The sequence below is a fragment of the Apis laboriosa genome, unplaced genomic scaffold, assembly GCF_014066325.1.
Source record: "Apis laboriosa isolate Shangri-la unplaced genomic scaffold, ASM1406632v1 scaffold19_cov150, whole genome shotgun sequence".
Lineage (NCBI taxonomy): Eukaryota > Metazoa > Arthropoda > Insecta > Hymenoptera > Apidae > Apis > Apis laboriosa.
Genome location: NW_025222278.1, coordinates 2490649 through 2505272, shown reverse-complemented (window position 1 = coordinate 2505272; position 14624 = coordinate 2490649). Strand labels below are relative to the sequence as shown.

Sequence of the window (14624 nt, the reverse complement as noted above, 5' to 3'; positions counted from 1 at the left end):
AGAGAGAGAGAGAGAGAGAGGGAAATCGAACGTTGTTGTATGCGCGAAGTGTTATTCGATTGTTATTATATGGGAATTATCTCGATGCTTATATATAGGCGATAGTTATAGAACGAGGCAACGATATTGACTGATATTGAATGTCTATGAATATTGATATTAATAACAAACATTTAATATATTAGTAGCATTAATAACAAATATTGTTATTATAACCGTGGAATAGCTCACGAAATATGATATTATTTTATTAATACTGTTGCGATAATGGCTTATCCTTATGACGTTTCAATAACATGATTTTCTCTATGTATACGTCTCCGTTGAAATATTAATTCGAATTATTCGAATCATTATTTCGAATGATATTAATTCAAAGGAACAAGTTTAAATATATTCTACGAGAACGTGTTACGACGGATTTATGAAAAATTTGAGATGATATCGTTTGTTTATTATTTTCTACTTTTTTTTTTTTTTTTNTTTTTTTTTTTTTTTTTTTTTTTTTCCTTTAGAAAAAGGCTAAAAAGAATATTCTCAGCTTGTGGGATTTTCGTTTGCTTCGTTGCTACATAATTCATAAATATAAAGTCTCTTTTGTCAGTGGAAAGGTGAAACATACTTGGAAATCCATTTTCATATTCCGGCCAGATGCACGCGACTCCTTTTTCCCCCTTTTTCTTTTTTCTTTCTTTCTTTCTTTTTTTTTTTTTTTTTAAATATGTGTGTATAAAAAGTTCGTTTAAATTTCAGTTTTCTGCGAGAATTTCTTTGATATTCCTCCCGCTTCTCAACAGAAATGACAATTTTCCTCCATTCCGTGCTGAATTTTGATTTTTCTCTCAAAGAACTTTCGTTTTCTTATTTTCAACCGGACGAGGAATATTCTTTCGGGTCGATATTAGATCATAGAATATTTTCAAAACAGATTCAAAAAAGATTTCCAAAATCTGCTTTTCATCAACTTGCAACAATTTCATCCCCCCATCTCGCGTTAAGAAATAATATAGATTGCCTTGCCAACTTGCAAAGTGACGAAACAACAATCAGAAACTTGCCAAATTTTCCAACTTGCTGAATTTTGATTTTTTTCTCAAAGATTTTTTTCTCAAAATCTGCTTTTCATCAACTTGCAACAAATTCATCCCCTCTGCGTCAAGAAATAATATAGATTGCCTTGCCAACTTGCAAGGTGACGAAATAACAATCAAAAACTTGCCAACTTCCAACTTATTGAATCTTAATTTTTTTCTCAAAGAACTCTCATTTTCTTACTTTCAACTAGACGAGGAATATTTTTTCAAATCGATATTATTTCATAGAATAAAAAAGATTTCCAAAATCTGCTTTTCATCAACTTGCAACAATTTCATCCCCCCATCTCGCGTTAAGAAATAATATAGATTGCCTTGCCAACTTGCAAAGTGACGAAACAACAATCAGAATCTTGCCAAATTTTCCAACTTGCTGAATTTTGATTTTTTTCTCAAAGATTTTTTTCTCAAAATCTGCTTTTCATCAACTTGCAACAAATTCATCCCCTCTGCGTCAAGAAATAATATAGATTGCCTTGCCAACTTGCAAGGTGACGAAACAACAATCATAAACTTGCCAGCTTCCACCTTACTGAATTTTGATTTTTTTCTCAAAGAATTTTCTTTTTCTTATTTTCAACTGGACGAGGAATACTCTTTCGAATCGATATTAGATCATAGAATAAAAAAGATTTCCAAAATCTGCTTTTCATCAACTTGCAACAAATTCATCCCCTCATCTCGCGTCAAGAAATAATTTAGAATTGCCTTGCCAACTCTCAATCCTTTCCAAAATCAAAACCCAACGGATCATCCTACCTAAAATCCTAAATCCTAATTTGCCCGCTCATCTCCTCTCCAATTTATCCGATATATCCCCATAAATCTTAACCTGATTCCCGCCCAGTAACCCCGCATTATCCACCAACATCCCTCCAACATCCCTCGGCTCACCTCACGTTCTCCATTGTTCGCGCGAAACTCCTATAAAACCGGTGTACACAAACCGGTCCTTAAATCGGTCGCCGTGCACCCACAGGGATCCCGTGGCGACTTAACGAGGCGACAATTATCGCGATTATACGAGCGGTAGCCGAGCATATAACCGGGGGCGAGAACGTGGCGCGGCGAACGAGGGTTGGGGGAGGGGGATGGAAGGGGTGGAATGGGAGGAAGCGACGACGAGGAGCGGTGGTTTAATGGCGCGTATCGAGCATCCGGTCGACGGTGTTCAGCGGTGCTTGGAGCTGCTTCTGCGAGTCGCGCTCTTCTGAACTTTGAGAGGGGAGGGAGGGAGGGGGGGGGGAGAAAGGAGAGAGATATTTCCTAAAGACGTAAATACAAACGAAGCTTAAAAGCTCACCTCTCGCCGGGTGGGCCAAGACCCCCCACGGTGCTAGGTGGCGGCGGTGGCGCCCTTATGGGGGTTGGAGGTGGCGTCGAGACGCCACCCAGGGACGGCTGACTCTGCTGGGGCCGCGGGCTGACCGAGGCGGAAGTGGTGCTGGGGCTCCTCGACCCCCCAGCTCCATCTGGACCGGCGTCCTCCGCGTCGGGGGCGCTGCTGCTTGTCGTTCCTTTTGGGGCAAGGAAAAGACCGGGAAATGCTTGTACCATTGATCGTTTTAAATTCGTGGTGTGGCCACGATGAGTCGGGGATGTGGAGATTTCTATTCTTTTCCAGGGTTGTTGTAATTAATTATGCGTGCTCGTGGGTTCTTAGGGATCGAAGGGGATGTTGTTAGGGATCGAAGTAGGCGAGTTAGGTTAGTTGGTTGGTTTACGAAAATGTCGGTTCAGGCTTATTTGTGTTAGGTTGTAAGTAATTTAGATTCGCGTTTATCTCGTTCTGTCGTCCAAACTTAAATTATTTGAAAAATTACTTGATTGCACTATGTAATAATAGAAATGATTATAAGTTTACACAATTATTATTAAATAAAAATTGTTTTTTTTGCATTTAATTGTTCAAATTGAAAGAATCGAGAATATAAAACTGTTATTATTATTAAGAAAAAGAAATGATATGCGAATGAAGAGGTTTTTTAATAATTGTTCTATCGAGGTTGAAAATAATGATACCTTCAGGATCATGTCCTGTTGGACTGGGTCCTGCCGATGACGACGTTGGGGGTGCGAGGCCTGTCGTTTCCAACGCGCCACCCCCTCCGTTACCCTCTCTTTTCCTCTGTTCCTCCTTCAAACGTTCGCTTTTCCTCCACTTCGCTCTACGATTTTGAAACCATACCTGTAAAATTCAAATTCAATTCGTTTTCATTTCGATCTGAACACAATCCAATCGATATTTCAATCTCTTAAAAATTTCACCTTTATTCAACAAAAAAAATCTTCCAATTTTATCGTCAATGATATGGATAAATTTTTCATCATCGATCGAAGGTAAAAAGAAGGCAAAAAAGACAAAGGGAGAGAAAAAAATTAGCTTCAATTTCAACCCCTGAAGAAGATCGGTTGTGCAACGAAGACGCGTAAATAAAATAGAGGGCGCAGTGTGAAAGAATGAACGAAAAAAAAAGAAGAAGAAAAAAAAAGAAATAAAGAAAAAAAAAAGCAAACGAGAGTACGATGAGGAATGGCGCTGAAGGCGGCACTTAAGCTGCTTTATAGGGCTACACCTGGTGTGCGGATATGGAAGGATAATTGCATGTAGGGGATGGGATTCGCGGCTGGACCAGAAGGGGGTGTTGGGCCTCTTGGCCGCGTGCATGTTCAACGAGCTGACAGCAACCACGGCGGCCGAGTGTTTTTTAAAAAGCTCGAGTTCCGCTAACGAGCCTAACTTGACATAATACCAACTGAAATAGACTTTATTATACCCGGCGGTCCTCCGCCGCTTCGTGCCTCCCGCGTGGCTGTTGCTTTCCAATTGCCACCCCTAACGCGAGCTTCTTTCGGACCGAGCTCCTCTTTTGAATTCTCTCCAGCATGATGTTCTTATAGTTGTTGCGATACTTGAAAATTTTTCTTCTTCTTTTCTTCTTCTTCTTTTTTTTTTTTTTGATTTACAGAAAGCGATTCAATTTTCAATTTTGCAATGAGTAATAGTTAATGGATACGATATCACGTTCTTTTACTATATTTTTTTATTATTTTTATTATTCATATCGTAGAATGATTCTTCGTGAAATAGAATAGATTTATCACCTTTCGTGCCTCCCGTGGCTGTTGCTTTCCAATTGCCACTCCTAACGCGAGTTTCTCTTTTGAATTCTCTCCAGCATGATATTCTTATAGTTATTGCGATACTTGAAAATTTTTCTTCTTCTTCTTCTTTTTTTTTTTTTGATTTACAGAAAACGATTCAATTTTCAATTTTGCAATGAGTAATGGATACGATATCACGTTCTTTCATTATATTTTTTTATCCCTAACGCGTGTTCCTCTTTTGAATTCTTTCCAGCATAATGTTCTTATAGTTATTGCGATACTTAAAAATTTTTCTTCTTCTTTTCTTCTTCTTCTTTTTTTTTTACAGAATGTTCAATTTTGTAATGGTTAATGGTTAATGGATACGATATCACGTTCTTCTATTATATTTTTTTATTATTTTTATTATACTGTAGAATGATTTTTCGTGAATTAAAAATTTATCATTCGTGCCTTCCGTGGCTGTTGCTTTCCAATTGCCACTCCTAACGCGAGTTTCTCTTTTGAATTCTCTCCACTATGATATTCTTATAGTTATTGCGATACTTGAAAATTTTTCTTCTTCTTTTCTTCTTCTTCTTCTTTTTTTTTATAGAATCAATTTTTCAATAGTTAATGGTTAATGGATACGATATCACGTTCTTTTACTATATTTTTTTACTATTTTTATTATTCATATCGTAGAATGATTCTTCGTGAAATAGAATAGATTTATACGAGCATGATAGGATAGAAGATTGTTTTGAAATCACGAAAAGAAGACTTGACTTTTAATTAAACCGTGGCGAAAAATTAAAATCCAAACTTAATAACTTGATAATTAATAAAGGAAGACCAAACACGATCCTTATCACGATCAACCGTCCCGCGTTGAACCCCTGTTTCATCGATCCGTCGCACTTTCCTCGACCAAGTGTCGAGAGATTAAATGCGTTTATCTCGTGGAGGGAAACGGAGGAGTCGGCGCCATTACCGGCGTTTCTCGGATTAAATTCGTATTGAAATATATAAAAAAAAAAAAAAAAGGGAAAGAAGGAAAACGAAAGAAAGAACGAGAGAGGGAAGAAAGAAGGTGGGGAGGGAACGATCCAGCGCGGAGAAGGAAAGAGTCCCGACGGAGCCACCGGCTTTGTTCCCGGCTATTACTCGCCCCCGCAACCCCGAGGATATTATTATATCTCCTGTCTTCCTCGTGCGCGAATTCGAGCGAAGGCAACGTCGAGCTCGTCGTATTTATTTTATTAAAACCATTTTCCAACCTTCCTCTCCTTCTCGTCGCCGAGAAACTTTCCCTCTCCTCGATGGAGCAAGATAATCATTTCCTCGGTGCTCCGGCCCCGATCCGTAATAACGCGTTTTGTCTCTTGGAGGGGAGGGATTGGGGGAAGAATCACGTTTGCGAGGAGAGTAATCGACTTCCTCGCCAAGTTTATTTTATTATCGATTCCAATCCGTTAATGAGTTCTAGGTACTTTCGCGCCGTGATTCTTTCCAACTTTGTCCGATTCGTTTAAGTCGTGAGACGGATTTCTTTTCTTTTCTTTTCTTTTCTTTTCTTTCTTCCTTGCCGATGGAAGGAGGTTTCTGTTAGAGTATTATGGACGATGATGTTTCATTGGATTATGGAAAAAACGTTTAAACGTTATGGTCGAAGAGAAATAATAGTGCGATTGAAATAATAGTGTTACAATCGTTAAGAAATTGACGAATTAATTAATTCGCGGGGAAAATTTGATTTGGAAATCAGAAATCGGACGGTTTTTGAATGTATACGGAATAAAAACACAAAAGCCTCTTACTTCTTCATTATGTTTTCATTAAATGAACGAAAGGAACATTTTTGCTTGCAAATTTATAAGCGCTTTATCACGGTATGTAATCCAATGGTGAAAGGCATCTTCACCCTCGTGTATTTCATACGTTCCTTCCTCTCGTCATCCCCCTGTTTTTCTTCGCATTTTAATCGTCTTTTTTCTTTTTTTTTTTTTTTATTCCGTTTAATCCGAATACACGTCTGCAATGGCATTGTTTCACTCTCTACTCTAAAGTCAAATGCGCTTAATCTTTTGACACTTGTTCCCCAAATGCTTGCTTTTAATTATTCGTCGCGTTATTTGCCTTTCTCTTTCTCTCTCTCTCTCTCTCTCTCTCTTTCTCTTTTTCTCTTTCTCTCAAACAAGATTTCTCGAATAATATTTAAAACTGTCACTATCGAGTTTACCAATTTTTATCGTATACAATTCGAGTAATAACGAGAAAATCCTGATAAACAAATCACGAATCGAGATTTAATTTTCTTTTCGTTCGAGCCTATAACCGGCCGATCCTAGTTCCCCCTAGATCTCCGCTGCCTGCCGCGCATGCGCGGCTTTCCTTTCCCTCGAGCACCTCGGTGTGCGTGCAGCATAATTGGCGCGCACACTGGGCGACGACGAACAAACGTCAGAGGCTCGTGTGCTCGCCTCCGACGATCCACCGACGATGGCCAACCACCCCCGCGCCCACCCTACCCCGTACTGGGTTCTAATTGGAGTAGGAGAAGAGGACCGGCACTGCATAAACGCGCCTATTTGTCCATTATTTCAGATTCCCTTTGTCTTCCCTAATGAAACAATGAGTCTGCGCCGTAATTGCGTCATAGCCGTCCCTGTCCCTACCTTCCTCCCATTGTGTGTACACCGCTGCCTGGCATGGCCTTCTCGTCTTATAATCCGGACAATGCAGCGGGATAATACAGAGTACCCCCTACGCTGGCCGAGCCACGGTGAAGGATTCTTTTCCCCAGACTTTTCTACCTATACGCGCTCTTTTCCTCTCGATTCCATTCATTTCGAGAGACCGAGGTTTTAACAACTTTTCCTTTTTGTTTCTTGTTCTTTTTTTTTTTTTTTTTTTTTGGATTCAAAGTTATTGATGGAATTTGGAATTTGGAATTTAGAGGTTAGATTTTGAACGAGTAATTACGATAGGAAAATAATTTCTTTGAATTATATCGGTTTATATTTATTTGATATACAAGTTGAAAAGTTGACTCGTTTGTTTGGAAGTGGATACACGTTGGAAGTTCGATTTAATACGCGCGTTTTAATACGTGAGTTCTCGGTTTCCGTTTTAATTAACGAGACGAGATATGAAAACACGCAATCTCTTGGAATTATTTCTCCTTTATCCTTGTACGATACGAATTCATCTCTTGGAATTATTTCTCGTTATACGTTGCACAAATGTACACGATTCCGTTGCTGTTATTTATTAATTCTTCATCAGTGTGTCCAACATTTAAATCCTATCATCTTTCTCATTTAGTTCGTTTAATTGCAAACCCATTGCTCGATGTTTGCATTAATTAATTACGTATCTCGTACGAAATTTCATTGATTTAATAAGAATAAATTGAATGCATTTATGAACACGTAATATTTTCTTTCCTCTTCGAAATAAATCCTAGCTCGAATCTGACAATATCTAAAAATAATTAGTTTATTATTATTACACTTTTGTACACTTATAATAAGATATTCCATCCGTTTTACCATGTTTTACTCACAAATTTCAACAAATATTATTTTCACTATTTTCACTTTACTCTATTAATTATAATTTTCACTTAACTTTTATTCAATTTCAAACCTAAAAAATTATTGCAATTATTTCTATTAATTAGAAAGGTAAAGAGAAAAATGGACAAATTTAAACAAATACTGTTTTCACACCTAACTAATTATTGCAACACTTAATTTAATTTAACATTTAATTATTAATTTTAAAAGTAAAAAAATGGACAAATTTAAATAAATATTTTTACTATTTTCACTTTATTCTATTAATTATAAATGTGGGGAAAAATTACACGAACGAAAATTCTAACGATTAAAATTTCACTCAATTGTTATTCAATTTCAAACCTAAAAAATTATTGCAACATTTTTATTAATTAGAAAGATGGGGGAAAATGGACAAATTTAGACAAATACTATTTTCATTTTATTCTATTAATTATAAATGTGGGGAAAAAAAATTATACGAACTGAATTTTAATGATTGAAATTTTCACTCAACTTTTATTCAATTTCAAACCTAAAAAATTATTGCAATTATTTCTTAATTAGAAATTTATTAGAAAAGTGGAAGGGAGAAAAAATGGGCAAATTTAGACAAATACTATTTACTTTATTCTATTAATTATAAATATATTGGAAAAAAAATTATATGAATTTTAATGATTGAAATTTTCACTGAACATTATTGCAACATTTATTGCAACATTTTTATTAATTAGAAAAGTGGAATGAGTGAAAAATGAACAAATTTAAACAAATACTATTTTCACATCTAACATATTATTGCAACATTTAATCTAACATTTAATTATTAATTAGAAAAATAAAAAAATGGATAAATTTAAATAAATACTATTTTCAAATAATATTTACTTTATTAATTATAAATGTGAGAATTCTAACGATTTTCATTCAACTTTTATTCAATTTCAAATCTAAAAAATTATTGTAATTATTTCTATTAATTAGAAAAGTAGGAAAATGGACAAATTTAGACAAATACTATTTTCACACCTAACAAATTATTGCAACATTTAATCTAACATTTAATTATTAATTAGAAAAATAAATTAGATAAATTTAATTAGAAAAATAAAAAAATGGACAAATTTAAATAAATACTATTTTCAAATAATATTTACTTTATTAATTATAAATGTGAGAATTCTAACGATTGAAATTCTCACTCAACTGTTATTCAATTTCAAACCTAAAAAATTATTCCAATTACTCCTATTAATTAAAAAAATGGAATCTATTAAGTAAAAAAAAAATGGACGAAAGTTTGACGATTAGGTTAAAAAGAGGGGACGAATTAAAAATCTGACATGAGCGATCAGATATCCTGCAGATGTTCGAACAGGATTTGAGCAGGGAATCGCTATTACTGGCGGGATTCTCTGCAGCGCGAATTACGCCGGTGCGAGTAAATATGGGCAGGAGGACGTAGCCAAGAGTACAAAGTAATCCCGGAGATTACCGGCTTACTCTGTCAGAAGATTACGTCAGGTCGAGGGTGTCAGCGCCTCCCGCGGGAGATTGGGTGTACCCCAAAACTACCCTACATCTTGCGCTCCTGCTCTTACTCCCGTGATCCATACTCCCGCGCGTCGAAACAATCGATCATTGTTGCCCCGTTTGACCGTGATGCTCTCGTTACGATCCCTGATCACGGAATTCGTATTCGAAACGTATCGAAGTTGCCTCCTCGATGCCTATACGTTTTCGCGCTCATATTTTCATTTTTGTAATAGTGACATTTTTCTAATAATATTGAAATTTGATCCAGCATTTTATATATATATATATATTTTATTTTGTAAAAATTATATTATTTTGGATAGTCTTTTTTGATGAAAAAAAGAGAGGGAGGAAGATGGAGAAGGAAAAGTATGTTGAAAATTACTATACGAATTATTAAATAATTTGGGAAACACGAAACTGGGAAATTGAACACATTTATTAAAGTGCGTTCGCACATTAGCATATTATTGTATATTTTGATAATTTAAAAGTTAATTGATTACAACTCCGCTCATTAAGCGACATTTCCGATTTATTTTATTTCCCTCCTCTCTGTGCCATTTATTCATTTGATGCTGTTTAAAATTGATTTGTCGGAAAAAACGCGCCACCACTCGAAATCGTTAAAGATTTTCGCGTCGTGAAACATACTTGTCATCGAATATTTGTTGATGAAAAAAAATATATATATATATTTGTAATAACATATTATCCGTTTTCCAGAAATGTTTTTTAACATTTAATTTGTTGAATACTTTTATATTATGTTAGTTCAACATAATATAAAAATTTAATTTCTTTTTGTCCACGAATAAGCTTTTACAAATTCCAAGTAAGAAAGTTTTCACCTCTCGATTTTGTTCGAGATATGATACCGCTGTTGCAAGTATTTGCTTTTTCAATTCGTACCAACCTGAACCCTGGCCTCGGTGAGGTTAATCTTCATCGCCAGATCCTCCCTCGTGAAGACATCCGGATAATGTGTCTGCGCAAACGCTGACTCCAATTCTTCCAGTTGCTGAAGAGTGAACGTGGTTCTGTTCCTCCTCTGCTTTCGCCTCACGAAGGAATCCTCCCCGACTCCGTGCAAAGCCGGATGATAAGCCGAGTAACTGGTATCTGTAATCGAGACAGCCGCTCTAATTAATTTATATTTGCTTTCTTTGAACTTCCTCCGCAGAGAAGAAGTCTCGCCTCTTCGTACTCCCATCTGCCATTCCTATTCGCCATACGTTAAAAGATAATAATACAAAAAAAAAAAATCGTCTTGATTATTTTCTCGAAAGGAATCGTTTTTCTATGATTAACACATACTTTATTCCCCTTTGCTTTCCTATCTCATAATTTACAAGAAAAAAAAAAATTATTTCGAGAATATTCGTAAACCCAAAACTATCCCAAAACTGTCTATCTCCAGAAAAACCTTACGCAAATCTCTCTAAAAAAACACACACACACACACACACACACACACATACACACACACCCCCGATCGATCATTCCATCCGGACACGCCACCGCAGGTTTGACAAAAATTCAAAACTACCACCCTGTATACCACCCCGGTGCATGATTTAACGCGGAATGGCTCGTTCGCGGGCCAATTACGAGGAGCACGCACGGCTCGTCCGTTGGAAATCGGAAAAACGGGTGGGGGGAGGGGGAGGGGAGGCGGTCTGCGAAGCACGCGCAGACAAAAGGACGAGGGGGGATGAGGAGAAGCGATGGATGGCGTTCACGAGAGAGCGAGACAGAGAAATGGTCAGGGTTGGAACGAAAGAGAGAAAGAGGGAGAGAAGAGATGGATGGATGGATGGATGGATGGACGGACACGGATAGAAAGGGAGACAGAGAGAGAGAGAGGGCGGGGGATAAACGGTTACGAAAGCCAGAGAACCGCTTATCAATGATGCAGGGCAATCAGCGCAATTAATTACCGCGGCGCTAAGCCGGGGCTTAGCGAAAAACACAAATTAATTTCCTAAGCTCATAAAAATTCATGGCGGCCCGCTCGAACACGACGGATCCTCCTCTGCCCCCCGCGAGTATGCGCGATGCATCCATCGATCCAAGATCGCGTCCGATTTCGGATTTTCACCGTGAATTAATCGTTTTATTCGGTAAGTTGTGGGACTGTTCTTTGATCTAAACCGATGGAATGTTCTCGATGAATGACTTTGGAGAATAGAAGTCGGAGAGGGACAATTAAGAGGATTTAATGGAGGATTAAAATTATTGTAACAAGAAAATTTTGCCAACTGAAGGGTTAAATTAACGCGTTAAATCTAGAAACGCTTCGAGCTTTCTTTGTTATTTATTTTTCAATCCGACGAAAGTTGAGAAATAACGCACCCATATCTGATTAAATTAATATTAAATTTAATTTTAAGTTGCGAGTCATTTTGATAACAATTTTACTAATTTTATAATAAATAAATAATAATAAATAATAAATAAATTTTACTTTCGAAAATGTAGATTTTACAAATTTATATATACGAATACTTATATATATATATATATATATATATATATGTAAAAGGGAATTTTAATTACAATCATGCACCGATTCTCTTCAGAAATTCAATCTCCTCCGAAGATGAATTTCGGCGACGGTTCGTTCCTCGTCAATGGTTAAATGGTAAAATCGGACGGAAAGGGAAAAATTGGGGAATTGAATTGGTGAATTGGTCGCGTCTGCAACCGTTTGCAACAAGTCATCCAACAACGGGAGCCAACTTTCATAACCACCAACGACGGGACAATTATACCGTGGGGCAAACTCGCATCGTGTGTCATTGGCAATAGTCTGCCGCCTCTGCAATATTAATGGGATCGTTCACGAGGATTTTCGCGTGCAGTATGTATGACTTTGCAATTGAATTTCCCGCGAATCGATCCGCCCTGTCCTCGCGTTTAATAACAGCCTTCTCTCTTCGCGGAAAATTGTCTGTCACCCCTCTCCCCCACCCCCTCTGTCAGATACGCTTCACAGGTAATCATCGGGATTCGTTTTATTAAACGGTAATGTCATGTTTCCCCGTGTATTTTTTAACGAGCTGGATCTCCTCGTGCTAGGAAATTCTATTCCAGAGAATCATTTTTTTTTTTTTGGGGGGGGAGGAGGAGAGGAAGAGTTTTCAAGTGTTGAATAAAGTATGATGATTCATCGTTCGATAATCTCGTCTTTGGTGACGAATTGAAGAAGATAAAATTAATGAATTAATAAATTTTCATCATCTAAGATTCAATCGATTCGAATTTATGTTTGTATTTATCATCCATCAGAAAAATCCAAGAGAGAAAAATATATATAAATGATATAAATATATATAAAATATAAATAAGAAAAAGGATGAGAATGGGAAGAACATGTTGGTTGGAAATCAAGTCTTAGATTTAAAATTTAGGATTCAGGTATTTTTCGTGAACGATATTTCGTTTTTGCTAGTGAAAGAAGAAATTGGATTTGTCTATCCAAATCTCAACGATTCGTTGTTTAATTCCAAAAAATAGAACAATTTAAGGAAAGGAATGAGAAGAGAGAAGAATAATGAGAGCAGAAATGGGAAGAAGAAGTCCGTTGATTGGAAATCAACTCTTAGATTAAAGTCAAGACAGGAAGCCTTGGATCCAGATATCTTTCATGATATTTCGTTCTTGATAGTAAAGATATAATAGAAAAGAAAAATTTAGAAAAAGAAATTAGATTTGCCCATCTCATTTTCAATTGGTTTCTTAATAGTATCGTCCAAAAAATCCAAAAGAAAACAATTTAAGAAAAAGAATAGAAGAATTTAAGAAAAAAGAATGAACAGAGAATGGAAGAAGAATCGAAGCTCGTTGATTGGTTAAAATAAATTTATCAGTGGCCAAAATTGAAATTCACTTTTAAATCAACGAAGCCCTGAATGTAGATATCTTTCATAGTAAAAAAGAAAAATTTAGAAAATGGATTCGTTCCTTAATTCATCGTCCAAAAAATCTAGAAGAAAACAATTCAAGAAAAAGAATGAGAAAAAAGAATGAATAGAGAATAGAAGAAGAATCGAAGCTTTATTGAAATAAATTTATCGATGGGTAAAAGTGAAATTCATTCCTAAATTCAAGATACGAAGTTCTGAAGAATCCAGATATTTTTCATATTAAGAAAAAAAATTTAGAAATTAGATTTGCCTATCCAAATCTCAACCATTCGTTGCTTAACTCATTCTTCAAAAAATAAAGAACAATTCAAGAAGAAGAAGAAAAGAGAATGAACAGAGAATGAAAGAAGAATCGAAACTCGTTGAGTGGTTGGAAAATAAATTTATTAATGGCCAAAATTGAAATCCTGGATGTAGACATCTTTCATATTAAAAAAGAAAAATTTAGAAAATGGATTTGCCTATCCAAATCTCAACGATTCGTTATCCAAAAAATAGAGAACAATTCAAGAAGAGAAAGAATGAGAAGAGAGAATGGACAGAGAATGGAAGAAGAATCGAAACTCGTTAATTGGTTGGAAAATAAATTTATCAATGGTCAAAATTGAAATCCTTGATATAAATATCTTTCATGGATGTAGACATCTTTTATGTTAAAAAATAAAAATTTAGAAAATGGATTTACTCATCCAAATCTCAACCATTCGTTGCTTAAGTCATTCTTCAAAAAATAGAGAACAATTCAAGAAGAAGAAGAAGAAAAGAGAATGAACAGAGAATGAAAGAAGAATCGAAGCTCGTTGATTGGTTGGAAAATAAATTTATCAATGGCCAAAATCCTGGATGTATCTTTCATTAAAAAAATTTTTGTTAAAAAAGAAAAATTATTTAGAAAATGAATTTGCCCATCCAAATCTCAACGATTCGTTGCTTAACTCATCGTCCAAAAAATAGAGAAAATTCAAGAAGAAAAAGAATAAGAAGAGAGAATGAATAGAGAATGTAAGGAGAATCGAAGTTCGTTGGAAAATAAATTTATCGGTGGTCAAAATTGAAATTCACGAAGCTCTGGATGTAGATATCTTTTATGTTAAAAAAGAAAAATTTAGAAAATGGATTTCCCTATCCAAATCTCAACGATTCGTTGTCCAAAAAATAGAGAACAATTCAAGAAGAGAAAGAATGAGAAGAGAGAATGAACAGAGAATGGAAGAATCGAAACTCGTTGGAAAATAAATTTATCGGTGGCCAAAATTGAAATCCACGAGGCCCTGGATGTATCTTTCATTAAAAAAACTTTTGTTAAAAAAGAAAAATTATTTAGAAAATGGATTTACCCATCCAAATCTCAACGATTCGTTGTCCAAAAAATAGAGAACAATTCAAGAAGAGAAAGAATGTGAAGAGAGAAT

The 14624-nt window shown here is 35.7% G+C and overlaps 1 protein-coding gene across 1 annotated transcript in view; it reads right to left on the bottom strand.

Moving 5' to 3' along the window:
• The window catches only part of LOC122712115 (paired mesoderm homeobox protein 2B), a 53438-nt gene that overhangs the window by 9257 nt on the left and 29557 nt on the right, over positions 1–14624 (bottom strand). The window contains exons 3-5 of the mRNA XM_043931488.1: positions 10200–10405; positions 3117–3282; positions 2398–2611 (exon numbers count right to left, since the gene is read on the bottom strand). Coding sequence (XP_043787423.1) covers positions 2398–2611; positions 3117–3282; positions 10200–10405 — 586 coding nt within the window. The remainder of the gene's footprint in view (positions 1–2397; positions 2612–3116; positions 3283–10199; positions 10406–14624) is intronic.